Source organism: Haliaeetus albicilla, chromosome 12 (assembly GCF_947461875.1).
Source record: "Haliaeetus albicilla chromosome 12, bHalAlb1.1, whole genome shotgun sequence".
Classification (NCBI taxonomy): Eukaryota; Metazoa; Chordata; class Aves; order Accipitriformes; family Accipitridae; genus Haliaeetus; species Haliaeetus albicilla.
In genome coordinates this window covers 16,783,860-16,807,330 of record NC_091494.1, presented here as the reverse complement: position 1 = coordinate 16,807,330, position 23,471 = coordinate 16,783,860, and the positions used below count along the sequence as shown (strand labels likewise).

The 23,471-nt window shown below is 36.5% G+C and overlaps 1 protein-coding gene across 2 annotated transcripts; it reads left to right on the top strand.

Moving 5' to 3' along the window:
- The first annotated feature begins 330 nt into the window (after window positions 1-330).
- Window positions 331-23,471, top strand: COPS2 (COP9 signalosome subunit 2). 2 transcript variants are annotated; one of them, XM_069798304.1, is made up of 13 exons: window positions 331-481; window positions 10,307-10,420; window positions 11,508-11,585; window positions 12,222-12,347; window positions 13,733-13,822; window positions 13,941-14,018; window positions 14,888-15,062; window positions 16,131-16,309; window positions 16,443-16,495; window positions 18,798-18,895; window positions 20,720-20,802; window positions 21,859-21,917; window positions 22,716-23,471. In XM_069798304.1, exons 1-13 carry the CDS (start codon window positions 428-430, stop codon window positions 22,858-22,860), a joined length of 1,332 nt encoding a protein of 443 aa, XP_069654405.1. In that variant the 5' UTR covers window positions 331-427; the 3' UTR covers window positions 22,861-23,471. The 2 variants fall into 2 exon arrangements, with proteins under 2 accessions (XP_069654405.1, XP_069654403.1); XM_069798302.1 differs by having other exon boundaries at window positions 13,712-13,822.

Here is a 23,471-nt window from a genome sequence, read left to right as displayed (position 1 = left end):
GGCCACCGGCCCCGGCGCCACCACGGCGCGCTCGGGGCTCCGGCCCGCAGGGGCGGCGGCAGAGCCGCGGCCAGGCGCCCCGCCGAGGCGCGGCGCCGCCGGGGAGGCCCCGCCGGCCCCGGGGCGGGGGGGCGAGGCGGTGCCGCAGCGCCCCGCCACAGGCGGCCGGGGCGGGCTCCGCCCGCGGGCCGCGGTTGCTAGGGGCCGGTTGCTAGCAGGGAGAGGAAGCCGGCGGGGTGGTGCAGCGCGGATTGGGCTCCGTGTGCCCCGGGCCGGGGGGCGGGAGGGGAGCGGGCGGCAGCGGGTTCCGGGCGGAGCGGAGCCACATTGGGCAGCGGCGCGCGGGGTTGTGGGAGAAGGGGCCGTCCCCGCTGCCTCCTCCCTCTCCCGGCCCCCTTCCCCTCCCCCCGCCCGTCCTCCGGCCAAGATGTCTGACATGGAGGATGATTTCATGTGCGATGATGAAGAGGACTACGACCTGGTAGGGCGCGGGGCGGCGCGGGGGGTCAGCGGCGCGGGGCGGCGCGGCGAGGGGCCTCGCGGGAGCGGTGCCGCTTCGGGCCGGCGCTGGCGCGGCGCGTCCGCCTCCCGTCCCCGCCGCTGCTGCCGCCGCCGCAGCAGCAGCAGCAGCAGCAGCAGTAGCCGCCCCGCCGGGTGCTGCCCCGTGAGGGAGCACTGACAGGATGAGTTTCCCTCCCGGGGAGGAGGGGTGGTGGCAGCGGGCAGCGGCTGCTGCTTTGGGAGCAGGCCCCGCCGGGCGCCCTGCCACCTCTCCGCGGAAAAACAGGCCAACTTCGGCCCCGAGAAGTTAGCTAGGCCCCGGGCTGGCCCCCTCGGGCCCAGCAAGCCTGGGCCCCCGCTTGTCTTCCACTGGGGTCAGGGTGAGGGGAGGGCTCCGGCGCGCTGCCTCCGTCCCTCCTCCTGCCTCTGGCCGAAGGGTCGGGCACGAAGTGAAGTCGTAAAGTTGTCTGCCCTCCTCCCCAGGCGCGGCTGCGAGAGGTCCTTGGGGTAGATGCCATTCATGTGCTTGCCTGAGCGTCAAACTGAGGAAAAAGTGGGGGGAAGAGAAAGGGGAGTGAGGAGAAATGGCCCCTTTCTGATGCAACACACCAAGAGTGTGCTTGTTTTTAACTTTTTGCCTTTATAGTCTTAGTGAGATTTTTGCCCCCCCTCCCTTTTTTTTTTTAACTGCAGGGCTTGGGATTTTCGTGTTGTGTCTAGTTACATTTTGAGATCATGTTTTGTTCTAAGCTTTTACAGTTAAAAAAACGCTGATTGCAGTTAGCAACAGACCAATTTGGGGGGGGGGGAAATTGGGAATATAATGGGATTGTTTTGATGTAATGAGTCTCCTTTAAATTATTAAAACCAAAATTTTTACAGTGAGTAAAACATGTGGGAGCAGGTTAGTAAACCAAATAACTGTCGTATTTGAAACAAAAAATGTTTTCTGTGCTGTCTGATTAGTTGTAATTCTATTGCCATTATCTTACATTGGAGCTTCAGGTGTGGTTGGTTGGTTTTTCTGCTTTTCTGAACTTTGCATAGATTTTTAGAACAGAGACTTTTTTTAAAAAAGCTGTGTATGGTTGAGGCTCATTCATTTCCGCTAAACCTGTACTTACAGTACTGCAGTTTCACTGAAAAACCCCAGACACTTGCGTTCTGATTATTTGATAATCATTGCTACTTATGAATTCACTTAAAGGACTTGTCTGATTTTATTTCAAATAGTTTCTAGGCAGTTTTTGTTATGAGCTGCTCAGAATGGCTCGATGACATTGGATATAGAATAAAAGCATCTGGTTTTAGTTTTGAGGTTTTTAAATTCACATAAGAGTGCTTGTTTGACATGCGTTGTCATCTTAACCTTATGAGCTGCTTGTGTCAGTATTCCAAAAACTGTTAGTAACTGTTAGGAACTGTTAATTCCACTTAAGTCCATGAATGAATTCACAAACTTTTAGAAACAAGGTTTCTGAAGGAAATACACTGAGACTATTAAAAAGATTTTGTTGGTCCAGTTTGTTCCAAAATCAATTTCCATTCATTTTCATTAACACTGAAATTCGTGTCCTGATTTAAAATACTGTGTTTATTTTTCCATGTGATACAATCAAAGGAATACTAAACACAGCAGAATTCATGTTGAATATCCATAACGTGAGAACTGGACGTGTAGAGAAACCATTGGAATTGCATTTTTCAATCTTCAAATGCAGTTGTCTACATATAAATTTGAGTAAGAGTGCAGCATTATGTCAGTTTTCACCAAGAATAATTGCTGTCTAATCCTTTTTCCCGTGTTTCTTTTTTCTGGAGTACTTTTCTTCCTTGTTGGAAAAACCTTCCTGAAACTTCTTGCTTGTGGCAAATTTCAGCCCCTGACTGTTGTTACTTTTTCTGGAATATTTTCATGGTCATTAATTACCACTAGCCCAGACGTTTCAAAAATTTAAAAATACTGCTTGTAATAATTAGGAGCATGTTAAATTTTTCTTTTCATTATATAACTCCCATGTAAAGCGTCAAATAATACTTAAGCTGCATCTTTAAATAAAACAGATTTTTTAAATTTAATTTGGATTTATAACTGATGGGAACCCCCCCAACCCCCTGCCCCAGAATTTAAGAATAAAAATATTCCAGCTAGACTAGTTTCAGCATTCTCAGACTAACAAACCATGTTTGGATGTTGTTTTCAAATGTGCTTGAGACTGTAATTGCAGTGTTCCACAAAATTGTTTTGGAAAATAGTTAAGGGCACTGAAGACGGGGCCTGATTTCTTCCTTTCATGTTGATATAAATGTAGGTAAGTTAAGACTATAAGGGGATGCATGGTTCTCAAGTTCAGTGTAAAGGCTGCTGCAGAAGGGTTTGAAACAAAAAAATTAGTACAAGACAAAATACTCAATAAGTACAGAATTGAAAATAAAAGAGCACATGTGAGTGTTGGTGAATTTTTTTTTTAAGCAATAGGAGGAGAGGCAGGAATTACAGAAACAGTTAATGAAAGAAGAAATAGCTGTTTTGTCAAAATACAGTATGGTGAAACTAGATTCAGCTTTCCCAGAGTAGCTACTGGCATAAAAATAGTAGTGAAAGAAAACTCTCAAGAAAGTTTTCATTTTGTCAGCTTTTATTAGAAGTGATTATGGCTGTTCCTCTTTAAATGTGCTCTTGACGTGCTGATGATGTAGAGCCAGTCAGTTAAATTTCCTTAAGTATGTAAATGTTTCACACTTGAACTGAAATGCGAACAGATACTCTGAAGGCCCAACTCTTTCCCAGCTTCATCATGGATTTTTGTATAATTAGAGTAATTACTCCACTGTCAAACAACTGAAGACTACCCACTTTACATATCATACTTGACTGTTTCTGCTTAGTTTTTCATTGGGTTAAAAGTCAAGGTTTCACGTGTAAATGACCTCAGTCACTCCTATAGAAGTTAACTTTACCTGTTGGAGGTCTTGATATCAGGAAAAAAATCCATTTATATTTATGGGTGGATGGACCTAGATTCACAATTTGCTAGTAATGTACAGTGACAGCCTTGCTTACAACATGGATTATTCCACTTTATGCTTCAATGAACAGAATAATGTTTACTGGTCATTACGAAAACCACTCAATTTTAATTTCTAGTTTGGTGCTGTTAGGTGCCTTATATGATTTCAGTCCAGGTTCTTTTTACTAGTTTCAGCTTGAGGGTGGAGGAGAAGGAGGGAAGGACCATTGTAAATTCCATTTTTGTTTTCAGTCTCAGACAAAAAGCTGTGTTTAGAATTTACTTTGAGACTAAACTCAGCTGTTCTCCAGAAACTGATTCTTCCAGGCACAATGACAACACATTGACAGTTGTAATACATCTACTAGATTTTTTTGTTTTGTTTTAAATAAATATAGAATTTATCTGTGATGTTCTTAAGGAGACATCCTATTGTGTTCTGAAATTCAGTTTTAATCTGCAGGAAGGATAGACAAATCTGTTTGCTGAGCAACTTGCCTTTTTATGTTATGGAGTTCTATTATTTCAGTGACTTCAGTAGAAGAGCTGTATACAGTTACAGTGAACAGCCAGGAGTTTGCACCCGGGTGAGATGGCTACAGGTTCACGAGGATTGGCATGGCTCAAATATGGGGAGCATGCCTTCAGATTACGGAGGATTTCCCTTTTCAGGCTGTGTTTATATTAGGAAATAGGCAGTCTTTTTATTTCAAGCTATCAGAATGGCAGTTTAGTAAACGTGAATTGGTTCACTCTTTCTTTCCAACAGGGAGAAATACATACTCCACTTCAAAAGGAATTTCTATATGTTACCAAACTTGATAAGCAATCTCATCAGTAGACAGGGAAATTTTCCTAGCTCATACTGATGCATTTTTAATAGATATAGTTGAAATTTCATGCAGATATTGTTACCTCTTCCCAAGTCTTTATGTTTCATCATTTTAAAAAATATATATGTAAATTGCAAACAAGAAAGCAATAATGCTGCAAAAAACAAGCATTCAGAACTAGGGAAATACCAAATCAAGCAGATCCACTTCACCCTCTTTCTTTGTTATGTTTGATTACATTAGTATGTGATGTAAGAAAAAATAAATCAGTGAGCTTCACAGAGGACATAGGATATACTCTGACTTAATTACTGTTTCATATTTTATATGGATTCAGTGTGTGTCCTGATACTTATTTTATGTATTCTCTTCAGACTCATCTTTAAACACAGAATTAATATATTTGGTGTTTATTTCTCTCACTTCCTTCTGAGACACTGTGGTAATATTGAGGCAAAAATCATGAGAACAACTAGGCAGTAAATTCTTTCCATCTGAACATTGACAAGTGTCAGTAAGTTCTGGGGTTTTGTTGGTGGTTTTTTTGTTTTTGGTTTTTGGTTTATTTTAGAGTTACTTAGCACTCTGTTCAGAACAGAGCTCCCCAGGATCTGATGTGCAGTTGGGTGTTAAAAGGAAGTAAATTAGATTGAACTTATGCTAAAACCTGGACTTTTAGAAAAGGATGCACATAACTATAGGAGAGCTGTGTGACAGAGGTAGAAAGAAAAGGCACTTCTTTTCAATGCTCTTACACGTAATAATACCAGTTTCTTCTTTCTGCAGTCACCTGTCTCGTTTCTGTGCATCTTTCAACTTCTGCTTAAAAAAAATAAAGGCAGAGCACTGTCTTTCCATGGAACTGTACTGACCCCATTGCAAATCGCTGGCTTCACAGACTTCTTATTCCTGGTGTCAGCCCTGGTGTGAGCCAGCAGGCACTAGATGACTTGCAGAGTTAAGTGAGTAGGAGCAGAAGAGCAGAGACACCTAGAATGGGGAAAAGAAAACCAGGACTCCCAATGCATGGTTGAGTGGTTGCAGACTTGCACAAATCAGACTCTTGTTTTTACTTACACAGTTTGTTTCTGTTCTTTTTGTCCTTACCGTTTTGCATTCCAGTCTGATGGCTTGCTTTATATTCATGTGCCCAGATACCTGTGGCACATGCACATAGAAGCTGCAACTTGCTTTTTGTCCTTCTGCCTGGGGGCCAGGGGTCCAGGGAGAGCAAATGCAAGAAAAGTTGTACTTAGTGCCAGGATGGTGGTTGGTTTGTCACTTTTGCGGCCAGTGTGTATGTGCTATGTCAAAATACTGCATGTTCGTTGTAGGTGAAATGTTCAAGAAACTTAGCTGGCAAGCTAATACATTCATATATTGAGGAGTTCTCTCTCTTCCCCCCCCAGTTGGCCCTATCTGAGCATTTTTGTGTTGTTTTTTAAAAAAACGCAAACAAACTGTGTCGTCCCCCCCCCCCAACCCACATCACTAGTGCTCTTGCAAAATATCAGGTCTTCACTCCAAATCCTAGAGTTAGCAGACCTCCTCAATGCCATGGCTATGAAACAAAGTTAGCTGAAGTAAAATCAAATTTGTACCAGACTTATTCTCAGAAACAATTGCACTTCATAAAAAAAGAATGGTTTGAGTCAGCCCAACGGTTGGAATTTGGTAAAATTACCAGCAATTGAAAATTGACAGTAATAAGTATTGTTAACAATGTCCTTGAAGGATAAATTTCAACAGAAATAGAACTCTTTCTATTGTTCCTTTTGTCTGGAAAGTTATCCTCTGTATAGCTACTTTCCCTTTTTTTTAAAAAAAGGTTTGCAAAGTAGGAGTTTGGTCCCTATACAGCTAGTGAATGATACACAGAGAAGCAAAAGTTTAGATTATTGCTCTACTTTCAATGCAGAGATTAGGGAAGTGCTTTAGGCAAGAGAGGAGACAAGAAAATTAGTAATTAAACAAAGGTTTTCACAAAATATATCTTTAGTTTTGTACATGTTTAACTTTACCAGGTTGATGTGCCACTCCAATCTGCTAGAATACCACAAATATAGTGTTAAATGTCACTGATAGTGTTACAGTCTCCAAGTTCATGTACCTTATTCTGTCTCTGAGGAGAGGTGCTGTGCTTCAAAGCTCTGCATAATCTCTCGAGACCACATTGACTAAGGCTCCTGCTACAGTTTTCTGAAACCACAGCTGGGTTTCTTACCCTCCCTGGTCACCTGCTCCTCAGCCATAGCTCACCAGCCTCAGGACTGCATCTGCCTAAGCACTGGCGGGCCTATTCTGTCAAGCCAAGCAGGACCAGCCATCATGAAGGACTCATACAGCACAAAATGTTGAATCACTGCAGTGAAGGGGAGGGGGGATGCTAGGACCAGAAATGAACAGGGAGGGTCGGGGAGTGCTGGATGCTCTTAACCTGCTTTTGCTGCTGGAGAAACTGCAAATGGATCCATGCCCTAAAAAGGATGATTAAAGCTGACTCAGGTGAATTGTCTTCTCTGTGTGTTCATTTTAGAAGCTGATGCTTAATGTTTTAAAGCTGTTTACTATATGAAATGAATTTTGTGAAAACTTAATATGTAATGTAATAAAGACTTGTAAATTAAATTGGTTCCTTGGTACTAATTTAACTTTTATTAAAATTATTTGAAAGAACTATGTTCCAGGCAGAGTAAGCTACATCAGAGGTTTTGCCTCCATTACAGTTGAGCCCATGCAGTAATTTTTCTTCTCTCCAAAAAGTGATGTGATGGGATTGGATTGTTAATAACTGACTACATTTAGAATATGCAGGTTTTCAATGAAGCAATGCTTAAATAATGTCTTAACTTTTTTTTTAACTACTTTTTTTTTAAAGCTGTATCATGGCTTTCTAATTTCATGAGTAATAATTAAAAAAAAACACTTTTTGTTTTGATCCTCTCAGGAAGGGAGAACTAAGTGGGTTTCAAAGATCAGCTCTGCATACTCAGACTTCTGTTGTTTTCATTTGTACTGATAGTGTTGATGTCCATTTAAAAAGTCTTAATAAAAAAATTCTTAGGCCTGTTACTTTTTTTATGTCAGCTGGAGCTAAAGTATATCACACAGGTGCTTTTATATCTTGAAGTTATAATTAAGGGTGTTCTTCACTATGCAGAATATTAGGTCTAGATGGTATAGTAGAGATTTTTAGAGTTATATAGAAATCCTTTTTGTAAACCTGATAGTTTTGTGCACTTTTATTTTGGTACTGCATTGTTTGATACAACAAACTTTCTACCTAAAAGGGTTGAGTTGGGGAAGTTGTTCAGGCAGGAGGCAGGGGTGTTAAAAATGAGGGTGAGGAAACGTTAGGCATTTGATATCTGAGTTTATTGTTAAAAGAACTTTTCTGTTTTCAGTACTGGGAAGGAAATGCATCTTTTTCTTAGTTTGAACTTTGAGGATACAGCTTCACACTTTTCCTTTCCTCCTTTCCTTTTGCTTTTGGCAAAAGCCAGATGTTCTCACATTTGTATCATACTGCACTAAGCCATCTCTGCATCAAAAGAAGATAGAGTGCTGGTCCTTCTGAATTGATTGACACTGGTATAATTAGCACTGATGCTTAAATTAAGATGTAGTATCTATATGGTCAATCTTTTCTTTTTTTGATTGTCTACAGATTCAAAGCATTATCTCATACTTAGTTCATGGTTTTAAAGTTTTCTTCACAGCCATTAAGTCTAGATATGTCTTTTAAAGTAAGCACCTTACATTACATTTTCCAGAAGTGGGAAAGCCCTCTCTCCCTTTGAGCCTTGAGTCCATATCAATATCCTAAATTCGATGTGAGGCAAATAGGCATCAAGTGAAGGAAAAATATAGCTGTGACAACATAAAAACCCTCCTTTGCATTTCAAAGTGTTTCCATTAGAAAAAAATTATCTCTAGACTTAACACTTATTCTTTATTATGTGTTAATATTAGGAAAACAGCTTTATGGGATATTTAAGGAGCATTGAGAAAAATAATCTGAAAAAAGGCTACCTGCCTGAGTCCACATCCAGAATCACTGCCAGAGCAAAGATGAGAATTCACATGTTTCTGGCTTTAGGCTAACAGAGCATATTGCTTCCTAAAAGGAATTAATTTAGTTTGCTTTCCTTTTATCTTTACAAATAGATACTTCTGCCAAAAATATTCCCCATTGTTCAAGTTTAGTATAAACAAGACATCAGCTCATTACAGGTATCTTAAATGCTATGTTTTTTAAGCTTTGGCAGCCTATATCTTCATAAGGTGCCTGATACGCTTACAGCTGTTGACATCATACGCATGTTCTTGTAGCTGCTCCATCAATGTTGGATCAATAAGGTAAAGAATTTACGAAAGCAAGCTAACCAAAATGAAAGTCTGCCCAATGAAATAAGACACTTGCTTCCTGTTTTCTTTGCAGTTTTCAGTATTAAGTTTTATAGTTCTCTAGGAATTCAGAAGACAGGTTTGTGGAATTCACTAGGCTTTCAAGTCCATTCATTCTCACTAAATACTAGTACTTCATGTGAGTATAAGTAAATACATACGTGAGCAACTTGCCTACATGTAACAAGTAGAAACATTAGCAGGTTGAAGGATAAATGTCTCAAGGACCGTGTTTAATAAAAATTTGGGCCAACTGTGAGCTCCCATGGTTAATTTTTCCATTAGGAGTTTAAAGAAGACTTAAACTTTGAAAGATTTGCTTGCACTGTAGGGAAGAGAGCTAATTTAAAATTTCTCTTTTGCCTCACCCTTTTTTCATACCTTCCCTTGGTTTTGAAGGAATCCATTAAGATTAGCAATATATGAATGAACAAAAGAACAAATCTGCCTGATGAAGTACAGTAAAAGAAGAAACTCTAACTTAAAGAAGGGCACCTGACTATGCATTGTTTATATTGTTACAAGGGAAGGATACTCCGACAACACTAACTTTGAGATTTAAACAGATTCTGTTAAACAGTTCATCTCCTAATAGCTAAGCACTCTGTTGAGGGAAGTTGGCTTGGAAATGCAGAGGTGTGAAATATTTTTGACTCGTGTAAACCGCAAATGAAATTATTATCTGAGTTTTGTTAGTGTTTTGTAATTCAGACACACAACATTGTCCTTCAGCAAAAGAAGATAAAATACTTAGGTTTTTTTCATCAGAAAAAGCCTCAGTACTCTTTTTTTTTTTTTAATGAAGTAGTAATTGGTAGAAGTAAATTCTTCAATTTGTTTGGCGCTAGTGTACATGATGGGTAATTATTTGATTAAATTATTGTGCCTGTGCCCCACCCTACCTTCTTTCACAGTATCTTTAGCGTTTTCTCAATCATCTGCTTCTCAGCACAGAAGCAGCTGGTGTTATTGTCATTATTCTTTTTTTTAATTTCCCTAGACAAGTATGAATCGCTATGGCATAAAAAGGCAGATTAGAGAGAGATTCATGGAAGCATTTTATATTCTCTATTGCTGAATCATTACTTGTGTGGCAGCTCAGCCAGAGTCTTTTCTGTGGATAGCAAAGGTCATGTAATAGAGCGCATTTTAGACTAGTGGCCAGCATGTTCTCTCCCCCATACAGAAATGACATATGCTATTAGGCATCTGTCCTTAAACACCAAAATTGGCAGAATTTTAATAATACAGTCTGTACTTGTCATAAAGGCAAAGTTGGTAGAGCTATGAGTTCATTAGTCCAGAAGGAAATCTGTTGACAGGCTAGTGTTGGTGGATGACTGGCCTAGTAATGGGAGAGAGATGAAATCATCGTAAGAGTCCATACCTGTTACTCTAAAACTGAAGATTTTCTTTTAATATACAAGCATTCTGTGTCAGTTTGAGCAATACTATATTTTGTCCATTTTCAGAAGAATATTAGATGTTCCGAACCTTTCCTTTTTTCTCTGGTTTTTATTTGGTTGGTTTTTTTCTTTTTTCCTTAAAATACAGGAATATTCTGAGGACAGCAATTCTGAACCAAATGTGGATCTGGAAAATCAATACTACAATTCCAAAGCTTTGAAAGAAGATGATCCCAAAGCGGCATTAAGCAGTTTTCAGAAGGTTTTCTGTCTTTGTATTCTATCTCTTATTTTTATATTAATTCACATTTAAAAATATTTGCTTACCATTTGAGTTATTTTCTGGAATTTTAAGAGTAATGTTTATATTTTAACTTACTAATGAGCTAAGTTTATCATTGGACAACTTAGACTCCTGGCTGACTGCCTTTCATGATCATTCTTAGAGAACATAAATAGGACATGGAATAGTCCTATTCTATCACAGAACTGAGTTTTTATTCTTAAGGATTTACTAAGTTAATTAAACAGTCCTAAGTGTGTTTTTATGTAAAAACATGTTTTTCAACTGTAGAAGCCAGAGCCATTAATTTTTTAAAATGAAATGGTGTTTTCCCCAGTGTCTTATGTAATGTATTATATTTGGTTTGATATCTGATTCCAAAGCTTTAAATGTATGAATACAAAGTGACACAGAGTTTCTTTCCTTCATGTCAGTTTTAAGTTTTTAATGTTTGCACACTGCCACCAGAAAGCAATATGTTAGATGTAACTTTTTAAAGAAAAGATAGATTTTTGCATCTCTTGGCTTAGTTATAGTACATAACAGTATTATATACATGACTTTAAAAGAAAAAACTTTCTAAAATTTCTACTTACAAAACATTCCCTTAACTATGTTACATTAAAGCCTAGAAGCCTTTCTGATATGTGAAGAAACTAGTAATTCAGAACTGTAAATTTTTGACTAATTTAGTCAAGGGGTGGATTGAGTCAGTTTTGCAGGGGGTGTCACAACTTTCTTGTGTATATCTATTTATGGAGTGGCATTAAAGTTTAGTGTTTGGTGTTAGACAACAAAACCAAAAAATCTATAAATAACAATTTACCCTACCTGCATCAGCCAGGTTGTGAAAACTAATAAGATACACACTCCTCACTAACTTTCTCAATAATATCGGGGAAGAGTAAAATTGAAGAACAGAGCAGAGTGAAACATTACTTTGTAAGGAACAAAGTGGGGGGGGAAAGGCATGTATGGGATATGTACATTTTAAACAAGGTGCAAATTAATTTAAGTTTGAATAAAGCTTTTATAAATATTGTTTAAAAAAATTCTTCTATTTCAGGTTTTGGAGCTCGAAGGTGAAAAAGGAGAATGGGGATTCAAAGCTCTGAAACAGATGATTAAAATAAACTTTAAATTGGTAAGAATTACAGCTATCACTTGAGAGTAAATGGCATACATATGCATTTGATCCAGACAATGTTAAGTTGTTATTCTAATTTATGCCTATGACAACTAAATCTGCCAGAAGTTGTCTTTTGCGGCCTTTGATGGCTACTACAGACATGGCAGGGAAGCAGTGTGGTGGTTGCAAGTCAAAGGCAAAATCGATGCAAAATGGATGCAAAATAGTTGCTGCAGTCAGCTGATACTCTCTGAAAGTTTGAGGCTCAGTCGTTGCTATCCTGAGGTATCATACTGTTGAAACCAGTGATGTTTCTATATATGTGTACTTCACCAGAACAAATCAGTGAAAAATTCATATGCTACATATGCAAACGATTCCAAACAGTTGTATAGCCAACCCTCTTTTCTTCGTTGAGATAAATATTTTAAATGTCTTTTCCATGCAGTCTTGCTGAAGTTACTCCCAATTCTGCTGCTTATGAATGAAGTGGTGATGTATAAGTTCCTAATAGCAACCACTACTGCAATAGCAACCACTACTGCATAGTCTTTCTGTTATGCTTTCTTTTCTTTACGTGTATTTGCAAGATAGAATTCAGTTTTTAATCATTAAAACAAAAACTACAATGTAATTTTGTTTGTCTTCCAGACTAACTTTCCTGAAATGATGAACAGATATAAACAGCTATTGACCTACATACGGAGTGCAGTTACAAGGAATTACTCTGAAAAATCCATCAATTCTATTCTTGATTATATCTCTACTTCCAAGCAGGTTAGATCATAAGTTCTTTCATCTTCATGTTTTGCCTTTTTGCATTTTTAACTATGGACTTTTTTGTGTATGGTAGTCTGTTAGCTTTGGGGTTTTTGATCTTAATAGAGAACATTTGCAGTATTAATTCATTGTTGTATGTTAAAATTTATTTCCCACATTTAATGGATTCTATCAACACAGATAACTTCTCATAAATTTGTCTTTTTTGGCAATATGTACCTTGGATTTCTATGCTAATAGTAAATACTTTTGGTTTTTTTTTTTTCCCTAGCATAGTAGCTACACACTATAAGTGCCTTCTCAAATATAACTTGTAATTAAACAATAACTTTTTTGGGGGGGGGGGGGGGGAACCTTTGAAATACTTTGCAATAACGTGTTGGTGTTAAATACTACCTGTCTTTGGGTGTACTGTGCAAGCTAGGTACATGTTCATAGATACAAAGCCCAGCTCCTTTTCTTTTGTGGTGGTGTAGAAGCTTTACAGAGTAGAAAGCTCCCCTGACTACCTGGAAGTAGCACCTACATGTGGAGTGTCACTGGTCTTTAGTGATTACTCCTCTGTCATTATCAGAGTCCTTCCTGTCCTGCCACTCATAGGAGATGAAAGTTTAATAGTTCAATGATGGTTTACTCTTAAGGTCTAAAGGATGTCTTGGACTATACCTTGTTGGCAGAAGTCAGTGTGTTTGGTCTAAATGCAGTTGGAGCCAGGCTTGGAGGGACAGTCTGGAAATCTTAACTTGATATGTATAGCCGCAGATCTGTTATCCCCAAAAGAACAATGGCCATAAACAATACTAATGCATTCTCTGTAGAACCTTTGTTAAAGGTCACACTCAGCACTTGGATTTCATTTTGGATGTTGTGTTTTCAAGTTTTATGCAAAGAATCAGTTTGATGTGCTCCAGAGCTTTCTTTCATGCAGCGTTAGTAGTATAGAAAGGAGAAAGCATCTTTTCCTTTGACCATTTCTCTCTCTTTGTAAATCGTACTTTCTTTTTGATATGTAAATTATTTTTGGTTTTCTCCTTTTAAGTAGGAGCAATGTTGCCTGTGTTTGTCTTTTGTTGCACAACATAAGAATTTTATTACTTGGTTATATAAGATGGGCTTGTATAAGGTGGCTTTCATTTTTCACTTGCATAGATGGTTGCAAATCTTAAAATGTAAATACTTTTAAATTTATCTTGTATAAGAAAAGCAAGTGTACTTAGTTTTGTTAGTTTAGAAGCTCTTTACAATTTAAAAGCAGACATTCAATGAGATGCAGATATCTTATTTTGAAGTTCAAGCATGCACTTTTAGTTTGTTCAGATTGACTTTATTAACAGGTACAAATTTGCTGTTTACAATTATAGAATTCTGATTTTTTATGTCAGATGGATTTGCTTCAGGAATTCTATGAAACAACACTTGAAGCTCTGAAAGATGCTAAGAATGATAGATTGTGGTTTAAGACAAACACAAAGGTAAAATATGTAACTTACTGTTTTTTGCTATTGTTTGTGACACCTTCAGCTAACTCTTAAAAACAATAATTGTGAAATCTTAATAGACCTTAGTACTTCAACTTTTTTTTCATTACAGCTTGGCAAATTATATTTAGAACGAGAAGAATATGGAAAGTTACAAAAGATTTTGCGTCAGCTGCATCAGTCATGCCAGGTACCTTTATATTCTAAATCACTGTAGCTTAGTAAACAACGTTGGGGGTTTTTTTGGTTTTTGTTTTTGTTTGTTTTTTTTTTTTTAACATCTGTTGTTGGCCTTTGAGGCATGTTGCTGAGCTTTAGTATAGAGGGAAGAAATATTGTGTCTGCTTTGATTTGTTACCTGTTTGATCACATGAACAAAAAGTGTTTTAGTCCTTGCTTAAAGATGATTTTTAAAAAATTATTCACAACTGCTGATTAAGTTTCTTTTTAGTCAGGTGCAAGGATGAGAAGCACATATGAATAATCCACAATGCATAGACAATCATTTTAAAATATAGTGAAGATTCCAAGTGAGCTTTACTCATAACTGAAAGTACAGTTGTTACTTTCACATTTGGGGTGGGGGGAGGGGTGTGGAAATTAGCCACACAGCCTGCTGTGCTTGTTTGTGTTCCCTTTTCTTCCTCCAGCATGGAAAATGGGTTACAAGTATTTGGGAAATGGTTCTGTTATAGGCAGCAGAAGAGTCGTATGTATTATCTCGCTATATATGTATGTATGTCAGTCACTGCATTTATATACCGAGAGAGTGGTTTAAGGAAGGTGGAAAAGAATAAAGGGCAAAGTTCTGAGGAAAATATTTAATTAAACAAAAATACTGACTTTTTAAATGAATGGCTTCAGAACTTGGCCTGCGATAAGTTCTTTGAGTATTATATTTTGTGTTACTAGTTATATCAAAATTTTAAATTTTTAGGAATATCCTTACTTCTGACAGGAAATTATTGAGAGTATTTGGTAATCAGTTTTTTACTAGTATAAAACTGAAATCACTGTTCTCTTAAAATTTCACAGTATTTATTACTTAATCTATCCTAGACTGATGATGGGGAAGATGATCTAAAAAAAGGTACTCAACTATTGGAAATCTATGCTTTGGAAATTCAAATGTATACAGCACAGAAAAATAACAAAAAACTTAAAGCACTATATGAACAGTCATTGCACATCAAGTCAGCCATTCCTCATCCACTGATCATGGGAGTTATCAGAGGCAAGTTAATCTTGAATTTTTCATTTAACTTATGTTGCATAAATTAGTTTTATGAAAATCTGGTAATTAATGTTTTTTCCAGTTCCAACTATAAAGACAGAGGATCCTGTAGATTCAGAGGCAGACAAACTGTACGTGAATAAAGGACTACAAATGCAGTGGCTACAGTCTCATCATTTAATGTTTGCCTCCTGTAGGACTTCAGCTCTGCTCTTCTGGTGCCTAAGTACCAGATGCACTGGTCAGGAGGACAGGACAGTTGGCTACATATAGCGTAGGAGAGAAGCAGTAGAAGAACAAGAGGAAGACTTGAGCTGTTTGACACCATGGCAGGCAACAAAGGATAAATGCAAAGGCATTTGCAAAGGATAAAAACAAAGGCTTGACAGGACTGCTAGCAGAAGGGACTGCTATTTCTGCAATCCCCTTTTGTAAATTTGTGCTTGATGTCTCACCTCACTAAAATTCATCAGGAACTGAAGGGCATTAAGATGTGTTTGAAAATATTACTCGTTATCCGTAATGATGAATTATAGTGGAAACATGCCGTGTGTCTTGAAAAAAACTTTCTCCAGAATACTGTTGTGCCTTCCCTCTTCCCCTGCTGTAGGTACTTGCACAGACAATCAGGCAGCAGTGGGTACTTCAGAAATAAAAGGAGATACAGAGTATTTCTCAATTTTTCTGTATGGTTTTGCTCAACAGATAGGGAAAATTCCATAAATGCAGGAAGTCTGTTATGGAAATAAATTCTATTTCAGTTTTTACAGTATTTTAACATAAGGTTAAAATAATTATTGGCTGTGAGGATCAGTGTTCTTTTAGATTTATGGTGTGGGTTGGGTTTTGTTTTTTTCTTCTTTGGAATGAGTTTATTAAAATGGCAGTGCCGTATGTGAAGGCCCTAATGCTTTTTTTTTTTCCCCCTAGTGATTTTAGAGATGAAAAGACTCCTGAAAATATTTCAGTAATCTATTTAGAAATAGCATGGAACTTCTGAGTACAGTTATTGTAGTCAGCAACAAGCACGAAGTGTTCCTTTTCTCTTCATCTGTGTTTTCTTTTCAGAATGTGGAGGCAAAATGCACTTAAGAGAAGGAGAGTTTGAAAAGGCACATACTGATTTTTTTGAAGCATTCAAGAATTATGATGAATCAGGGAGCCCAAGAAGAACCACTTGCTTAAAATACTTGGTCTTAGCAAACATGCTCATGAAATCTGGAATAAATCCATTTGACTCTCAGGAGGTATATTTTTTTTTCTTTTTTCCTTTCCCCCCACGCTTTTCTGAATTGATGGGGAAATTACCCAGAAGATGAAAATGGAAAAAAAAAATATTTAAAATCTAAACATGCATATTATGCTTTCTGTTCTGTGTAGGCTAAACCATACAAAAATGATCCAGAGATTCTAGCAATGACGAATTTAGTAAGGTAAGATTTTAATTTTTCTGGAGAAGAGAATGAAAAATAAAAAGATGTAGTGTCCAAACCAGAACAGAATATTTTTAGAGATAGCTTTTCTCTGCACAGCTAACACAGTTATTTCATAAATATTGGGCAAATATTTGTAGACTGTTTGTTTTTCTTAAGAAACTTTTATTTGCTATGACATACCAAAGTATCCATACTATACCAGGTAGGGGTACAGAAACATGCTATTATGTTCTGCTATGCTGAATTTCTTACGCAGTGGCAAAAACCTCATTTCTTCCCTTAAATAAAGTTGTCCCACCTTGTACTGCAACTGGTCTTCAGGGTTTGGCTGATTATATATGAGAAACTGAGATGACTGACATCTCATACCAAAGGCAATAGAATAATTGGATGCATGGTTAGGTCATGATTATTAAAGGAGTGTCATAATTAACTGAACTCTCAAGTGATCTCCCCTATCCTTCAAACATATGTGAAAATCAAAAGAAGGCATCATTACCTCTTAGAGGCAACTGTGATGTGAGAACTTTTAGTGTATTAAGATCATCAAGCAAAATAAATTGAACTCAGGCATTTTTTGTATACTGTGCTTTGAAGCTAACCTATTCCATCCACTCTACCCCGCCTTTGCTTTATCAAGTAAAAGAAATCAACAATGCATAGGAAAACTTCTCCCACCTTTTCATTACGTAAAAAGTAATGCCTGCTCACATTTTGCAGTACACAGTTGATCTCGTGTTGGAACAAGCCTTGCTCTGATACAGCTATGGTGCTGTACCACTGTATGCATACAAATTGTTTCTGAAAGTGAGGGTGTTCATCCATTATTGACATAATGATGAATAAATGACTTGGCAGTTTATTAAGGGACTATTTCCAATAATTCCACTTTAGACATGTCTTTCCTACTTCACTGTCATAGTTTCATGTGAATTTGAGGCAGAAGGAACTCCAGATGGCCTTACCCAATCTGATTTTACTCATATTCCTAATTTATATCTTTTATCTTGACATTTGAGTATAACTGCTTCTTTAAAATTAATAATGCAATTAAAGCACTATAGGTAAAAAGTATGCAGAAGATAAAATCAATTCCAAAGATTACAATTATGTTTTTAATTCTTCCTGTACTCTACATTGGGAACTTGAATGTTTTACAAATGATAAAAAGAGGCTTCTGGAATAAACAATAAAATATACTTAACTGAAATTCCTTTTATTTATGAAGTAAAATTTACTGGGTTTGTGTGATACAGTCCATTCTACTCCTATAACTCCGTTTATAAACTCCTCAAGTTCCCCCTTGAATGTAACAGGTCTTTTTCTTGCCCATTTTACTGATAATAAAGGAGGACTTTTTTTGACAAGTTTAAAAACAATTTGAAAATCTACAGAGACTATGAAGGAAAAATAAATGTTGGTTTTAAAATCTTTGTTGTTAGTATTAAACAGAAGTTGAAAGCGTGTATTGAACACTATGTCTTTTGGGTTAAATATTGATAGCCTGTAGCTTAATGTAAATTACTATGTAAGTTTGATTAGTTAGTAGATAGTCCCTATTACAGCTGACTCTTTCTGTAAGAAAAGATGATAGATTTGAAATGTAAAACCATTATATTTCAAGAAAAAGATCTTGTTTCAGTGGTTACAGCACTTATCTTTAAATGATGCTGTGGTGCCGCTGCTGAACAATAGGTGTCTAAACCTACCTTCTTTTTGTAATCCTTTCTCAGATAACAAGATTGACTAGTTAAACAATACATATACTAAAAATAAACTATAAATAAAAATCTAAAATAATATTATGCCAGAATTACTGATGGTTAATCATGGAAGTCAGGATTTCTTCCATCTTCCAGTATTTTTAGAATTCAGCTTAAGACAGACATTCTAGAAACAGCAACAGCCCTCTAGACTCTTTTTAGATCTTACTTGTTCCACAAAGTATGGCTTTATGAAGCCAAAATTCAAGTAATGATACTTTTCAAAATTGGCTATTTTTATGGTCTAGGCTTTTTTAAAGAATAACTTCTTAAAGTACAAAAGTTTTGAAAGTAGAGTGCACTTGTGGAATAACTGAATGTTGACACTAAACTTTTGTAAATGCTATTAAAATTGAAATAGGAGAAAGGCAATTTCTGTTGCATCTAATCTTGAAATAGTTTTTCCTCATAAAGGTTCTGAATATAATTATTTGCCACCAACACTTAATACAGGTTTTTTTTAGAAGATGTAGAACACAGTCTTATGAGTCTGTTTAACTTTTAAAAATACTAATTCAGTCTCGTTTTTTCTGAAGTGCCTATCAGAATAATGACATCACTGAATTTGAGAAGATTCTGAAAACAAATCACAGCAACATCATGGACGATCCCTTCATAAGGGAGCACATTGAAGGTATTTTTGCAGGCTATTTGCAGGCTATTTTAATCCTTTTTGGTTTCACTACTTGGTAAGCTTCTTCCCCGTTTTTTTTTTCCTCTTCTTGGCAAAATGAGAGTTCTTTGTAATTACTTGTGGATGATTCCTTTACTGTTTTCAAGTTCTTTAGAAGTTGGTCAAGGCCAATGTGCATCCAGGCATGTAGAATGACTGTGAAGAATTGCAGGAATGATGGAAAAAGTTCTAGGGAGAGTGGATATTCTAGGATAGTATCTACGGTGGTGTTAGGCGCTGAATATTTTGAGTGGTGTTTTTTTTTCCATTGTAGGGATTAAATGAGGGCAGCCATTACTTGTAAAGGTTGTTTGTGTCTGTCTCAACAGTTAGATGTTTGCTAGTTTATAAGGTTAATTTTTGGCTTCAGATGAAAGACAAAATGTGTAGACATTGTAATGAAGGTTGCATTAATAAATGTGTAGTAGTAAAGTATGTAACAAGATACATAATTCTAATGTTCATGTTGAAAACAATGTTTGGATTTATAGTACCTATACTTAATAAAACAGGAGAACAAACTAACACATGCCCTTCTGTTCCATTAAAATGACAAAACAAAGTTACCCCCTGCATTTGTCATGTATCTGAGAATTTAGAAGTCTCTTCACTTGAATATAGTGTCCAGTTTTTCAGATAACTACTGTTTTCATCAAGAGAGGGCTTACTGTGGCATTGCAAGATCATTTAGCTGGATAGTTACATGAAAGAAGACAGTTAAATCCAGAGACCTGTTTTTCTTACACTTCTCATTTGTAAAAGAGAACATGGCAAACAGCAGGGGAAACTAAATATAACCCCTCTACTGCTGTTACATGTCGACTACTGGTATGCTTCAAAGTCTTGTAGGGAGACTGTAAGATTAGAGAGATGGATGCTTATGGAAGAAAGTATGACAGAACTCGAAAGCAAGAGGAGGACAGTTGAATCAAAGGATGGAAGAGAATTTGAGTTTCACCCCTTATATGATAATAGTCTGCTAGTGATATCCAGGGGAAAAAAAGACATTCACATCTTTTTCACTCTGTAGTGATACAGAATGTGTCTTCGTGGTTATGTTTACATACCTTGCTTCATTGTTTTAATCTCCTTAGTTTTATTGACATACATAATCTGGTCTTCAGTATTATTTTTCATTATATAAAGAGTCCTTGTGTAACTAGTTAGGTAAAAAGGGATCTAGTTCTTTTTCCATTAATTTACAGTTGTAACTTATGCTTTCATTTTATCCAAATTTTCTTTAATAATGTAAAAATTTCTAAAACAATGGCTGCACTAAGCAAAATCAGCCACTTCATGCAGACTCTGTTTTATACTTCTTCAGTTCCTGATCATAATGATACCATTAGGCCCTGATCTTTTAACTTAAAATGTGAATATTCCCCATGAAGTTAAATGCATGCAGACTTAAGTTTCAGAGTCTTAAGAATACCTCTTTTCACTTTTGTACAAGGCGAGTATTCTAGCCATAAATTAGAGGGACAGACATACCATGCAATAATATGTATGATTTATCCAATTAGTTTGAATAATTTAAATTTTTACCAGGGAATATGTTGCTCTATGTTTAAACAGCGTTCAATTCTATCTGTCCATCTTCAGAGTTACATATTGCTTGGATCCCTGGAAAAAGAGGGTCCCTTTATTTTGCTGTGCTTCCTGACCTCACTGAATTTACTACCTTAAAAGATCATGGTATTTAGGATATCTTTGTATATGGAGCTGTATTGCATCTTTATTTCAGTACTGTTGTTTTTACAGTATTTATTTTTTCTTCTCTTACAGAGCTTTTGCGAAACATCAGAACACAAGTGCTTATAAAATTAATTAAGCCTTACACAAGAATACATATTCCTTTTATTTCTAAGGTATGTGTCAGTGCAGTCTTGCATTTGCTTAAGTAAATAATTAAATGTGAATAAAAGCTCTTAAATAAATACAGTGCTTCTGGAAATAGAACACTTAAAATACAATCTGAACTGTAAAGTAGTATTGATGCACTGCTGGCAGCTTTGCAGTGCGAAAATGAAAATTTCAAGTGTCGTCCCGATGCTTTTTATATTATGTACTATGATATACTTCTAAAATACTGAGTTAACCATATTCTACTTGGTGTAGAAAAGCACTTTTCTGAAGAGAAATATAAAAAGTTAAATTTGTATAATTCAAAATGTAATTATGAATGTAAATTTTATGAACATAAAAATCCCAATTTTAATTCCTTTTGTTCAAAAGATATTTTCAGATGTCTGTGTCATACAAGTTATGGAACTGTGGTAATAGAACAAACCAACTATTATACTAGAATTACTGATTTAATTCCCTAATCTGGAAAGAACAAAATCAAAACCCATTGATAATACATGACAGTTTCCTTTAAGTCTGTGATTTTTCTTGCAAAAATTCACAGCATTCCAAAATATATCATGAAGTATTAGAGAGGCCTATTTTTTATGCCTAAATTCTCTTTAGAACTCTGTATGCTTTTTTTTTTTTTAAGCTAGCCTTAACATTTGTAGAACTTGCTTGAGCCAGAAGATGCAATTAGCCCTCTATGTGGTTTGATTACAGACCCATTCTTTTCTGATAATTATTGTTTTATTTTATTTCCTGGGGGTTTTTTTATGTTTTGGAGTTTGTTTTTTTTTCTTTTCAGTAAGTCAGCAAAGGAACTAATTTCTGGAGCTTCCAAAAAATTCAGTTCAGCCTCTTCAGCCTTTTCTGAGAGGTTGTTGATCTCTTAATCATTGGTCATATATACTTAAGATGGAGTTCTTTTGCTTGATAGATTGTTACTGAATTGATACTTTTGAACAGTAAGAAACTGAAATAAAACCAAATTTTGTATATGAAAATAAAGATTGGAAGGATTTAATGTTGCAAAACAGAGTAGCAGCATAATGAGTTTTTTCTTTTTCTTTTAGGAGTTAAACATAGATGTAGCTGATGTGGAAAGCTTGCTTGTGCAGTGCATATTGGATAAGTATGTGTTTTATCCTTGATTACTGATCTTTGGTTACTTTAAAATAATCAAAGTATACAAGAAGCAACAAAATAATATTTTTGTGCATTGTGACCATACTGGTTGATTCTAGAACCAAAAGGTAATGATGCTGCCTTTGTTTGGATTTGCTTGGCTTATGAGCGGTAAAGTATATTTGCAAGATGTGAGCCAAGAAAATTATACAGAGAGATTGAGTGGCATGTTTTTACTTTAATTTTGAATTATGTAATAAATTACTTGAACTGTTATGAAATTATGAAAATTATTATCCTTAGTAATTGCTGCTTATACCCGTGTATATTTTTTGAGTACACTTTCAAGTCAACAAATGAGTAGTCTGCTCTCTGACTGGAAAAACTTCACTACAATTTGTAATTTTTTTTTTTTTTTTTGAGGGTAACTTGTTATATCTACTAGGAAAATATAATCCATACGTGGGTTTATATTTTAATTTCTTTTTACATAAAATCTCCTTTTTTCATGATTCCTTGACTTTAAAGAACTGTTTACCTCATATTGTGTCAGAATTTATATGTGGGTCATAGCTACACAGATAAAATATGCATTGCCCAATGAATTAGTTCCTTTGATTTCCAGTCATGATGACAACTAAATAGGCAGTACTACCCAGGACAATATATTATAAAAGTGCTGAATTCTGAAATGGACTTTGTGTCTCTTGTATAAGAAGGCCTCTTATTTTAACTCTTGATTTATTGTTAGCTCCTATTTCCATGTGCATTAGCAATTTATAGTTATTTATTTATTTACTTCTAGCACTATACATGGCCGAATTGATCAAGTCAACCAGCTCCTAGAACTGGATCATCAGAAGAGAGGTGGTGCACGGTATACTGCATTAGATAAATGGACCAACCAACTAAATTCTCTCAACCAGGCTGTAGTCAGCAAGCTGGCTTAACAGAAAACAAGCTTTTACAAACATACTTAAGGCAACAGTGCAGTGATGTAAACCTTAAAAGAACTGGGAATGGCAAAACTACTGTCGGTTGGTGTGCCCTGAAATTATTGGAGTTATGGCAGAAGTGCTTTTTTGATCAGCTGGTTTGTGTTTTGCTGCTGCATTTATCCCAAGAAAAAAACAGCTTTAATCTCCAGAAGAAAACCAAAATGCCACGGGATTTATGCTGTATTGACACCTTGCCCTAAACATACAACATCCTAATAATTTGTCAAAGGGCAGTTAATGACCAGAGAGAAGATTTTTGTCATGATTTTAAATACACTGACACGTTACTGTTGGTTAAATTTAAACATGTTTTACCTGCAGAAATTCTCTCACAGAAATAACCTGCAATAACTTGAAATGCATACCCTTTTGAACACTTCCTTTTCTCATGTATAAATTGAAATGTTTGCTGCATTTTGCAAAATGTCAATTCTCCAAAAATGTGTCCGTATATTTCTGTACCTGCAGTGTAGTAAAGGTTTAGAAGAAACCCCATAATTATAGTGGCATACTGTCACTTAGGTTTCAAGCAGCAAAATAAACAGTGCAGTTCAGAAATTGTA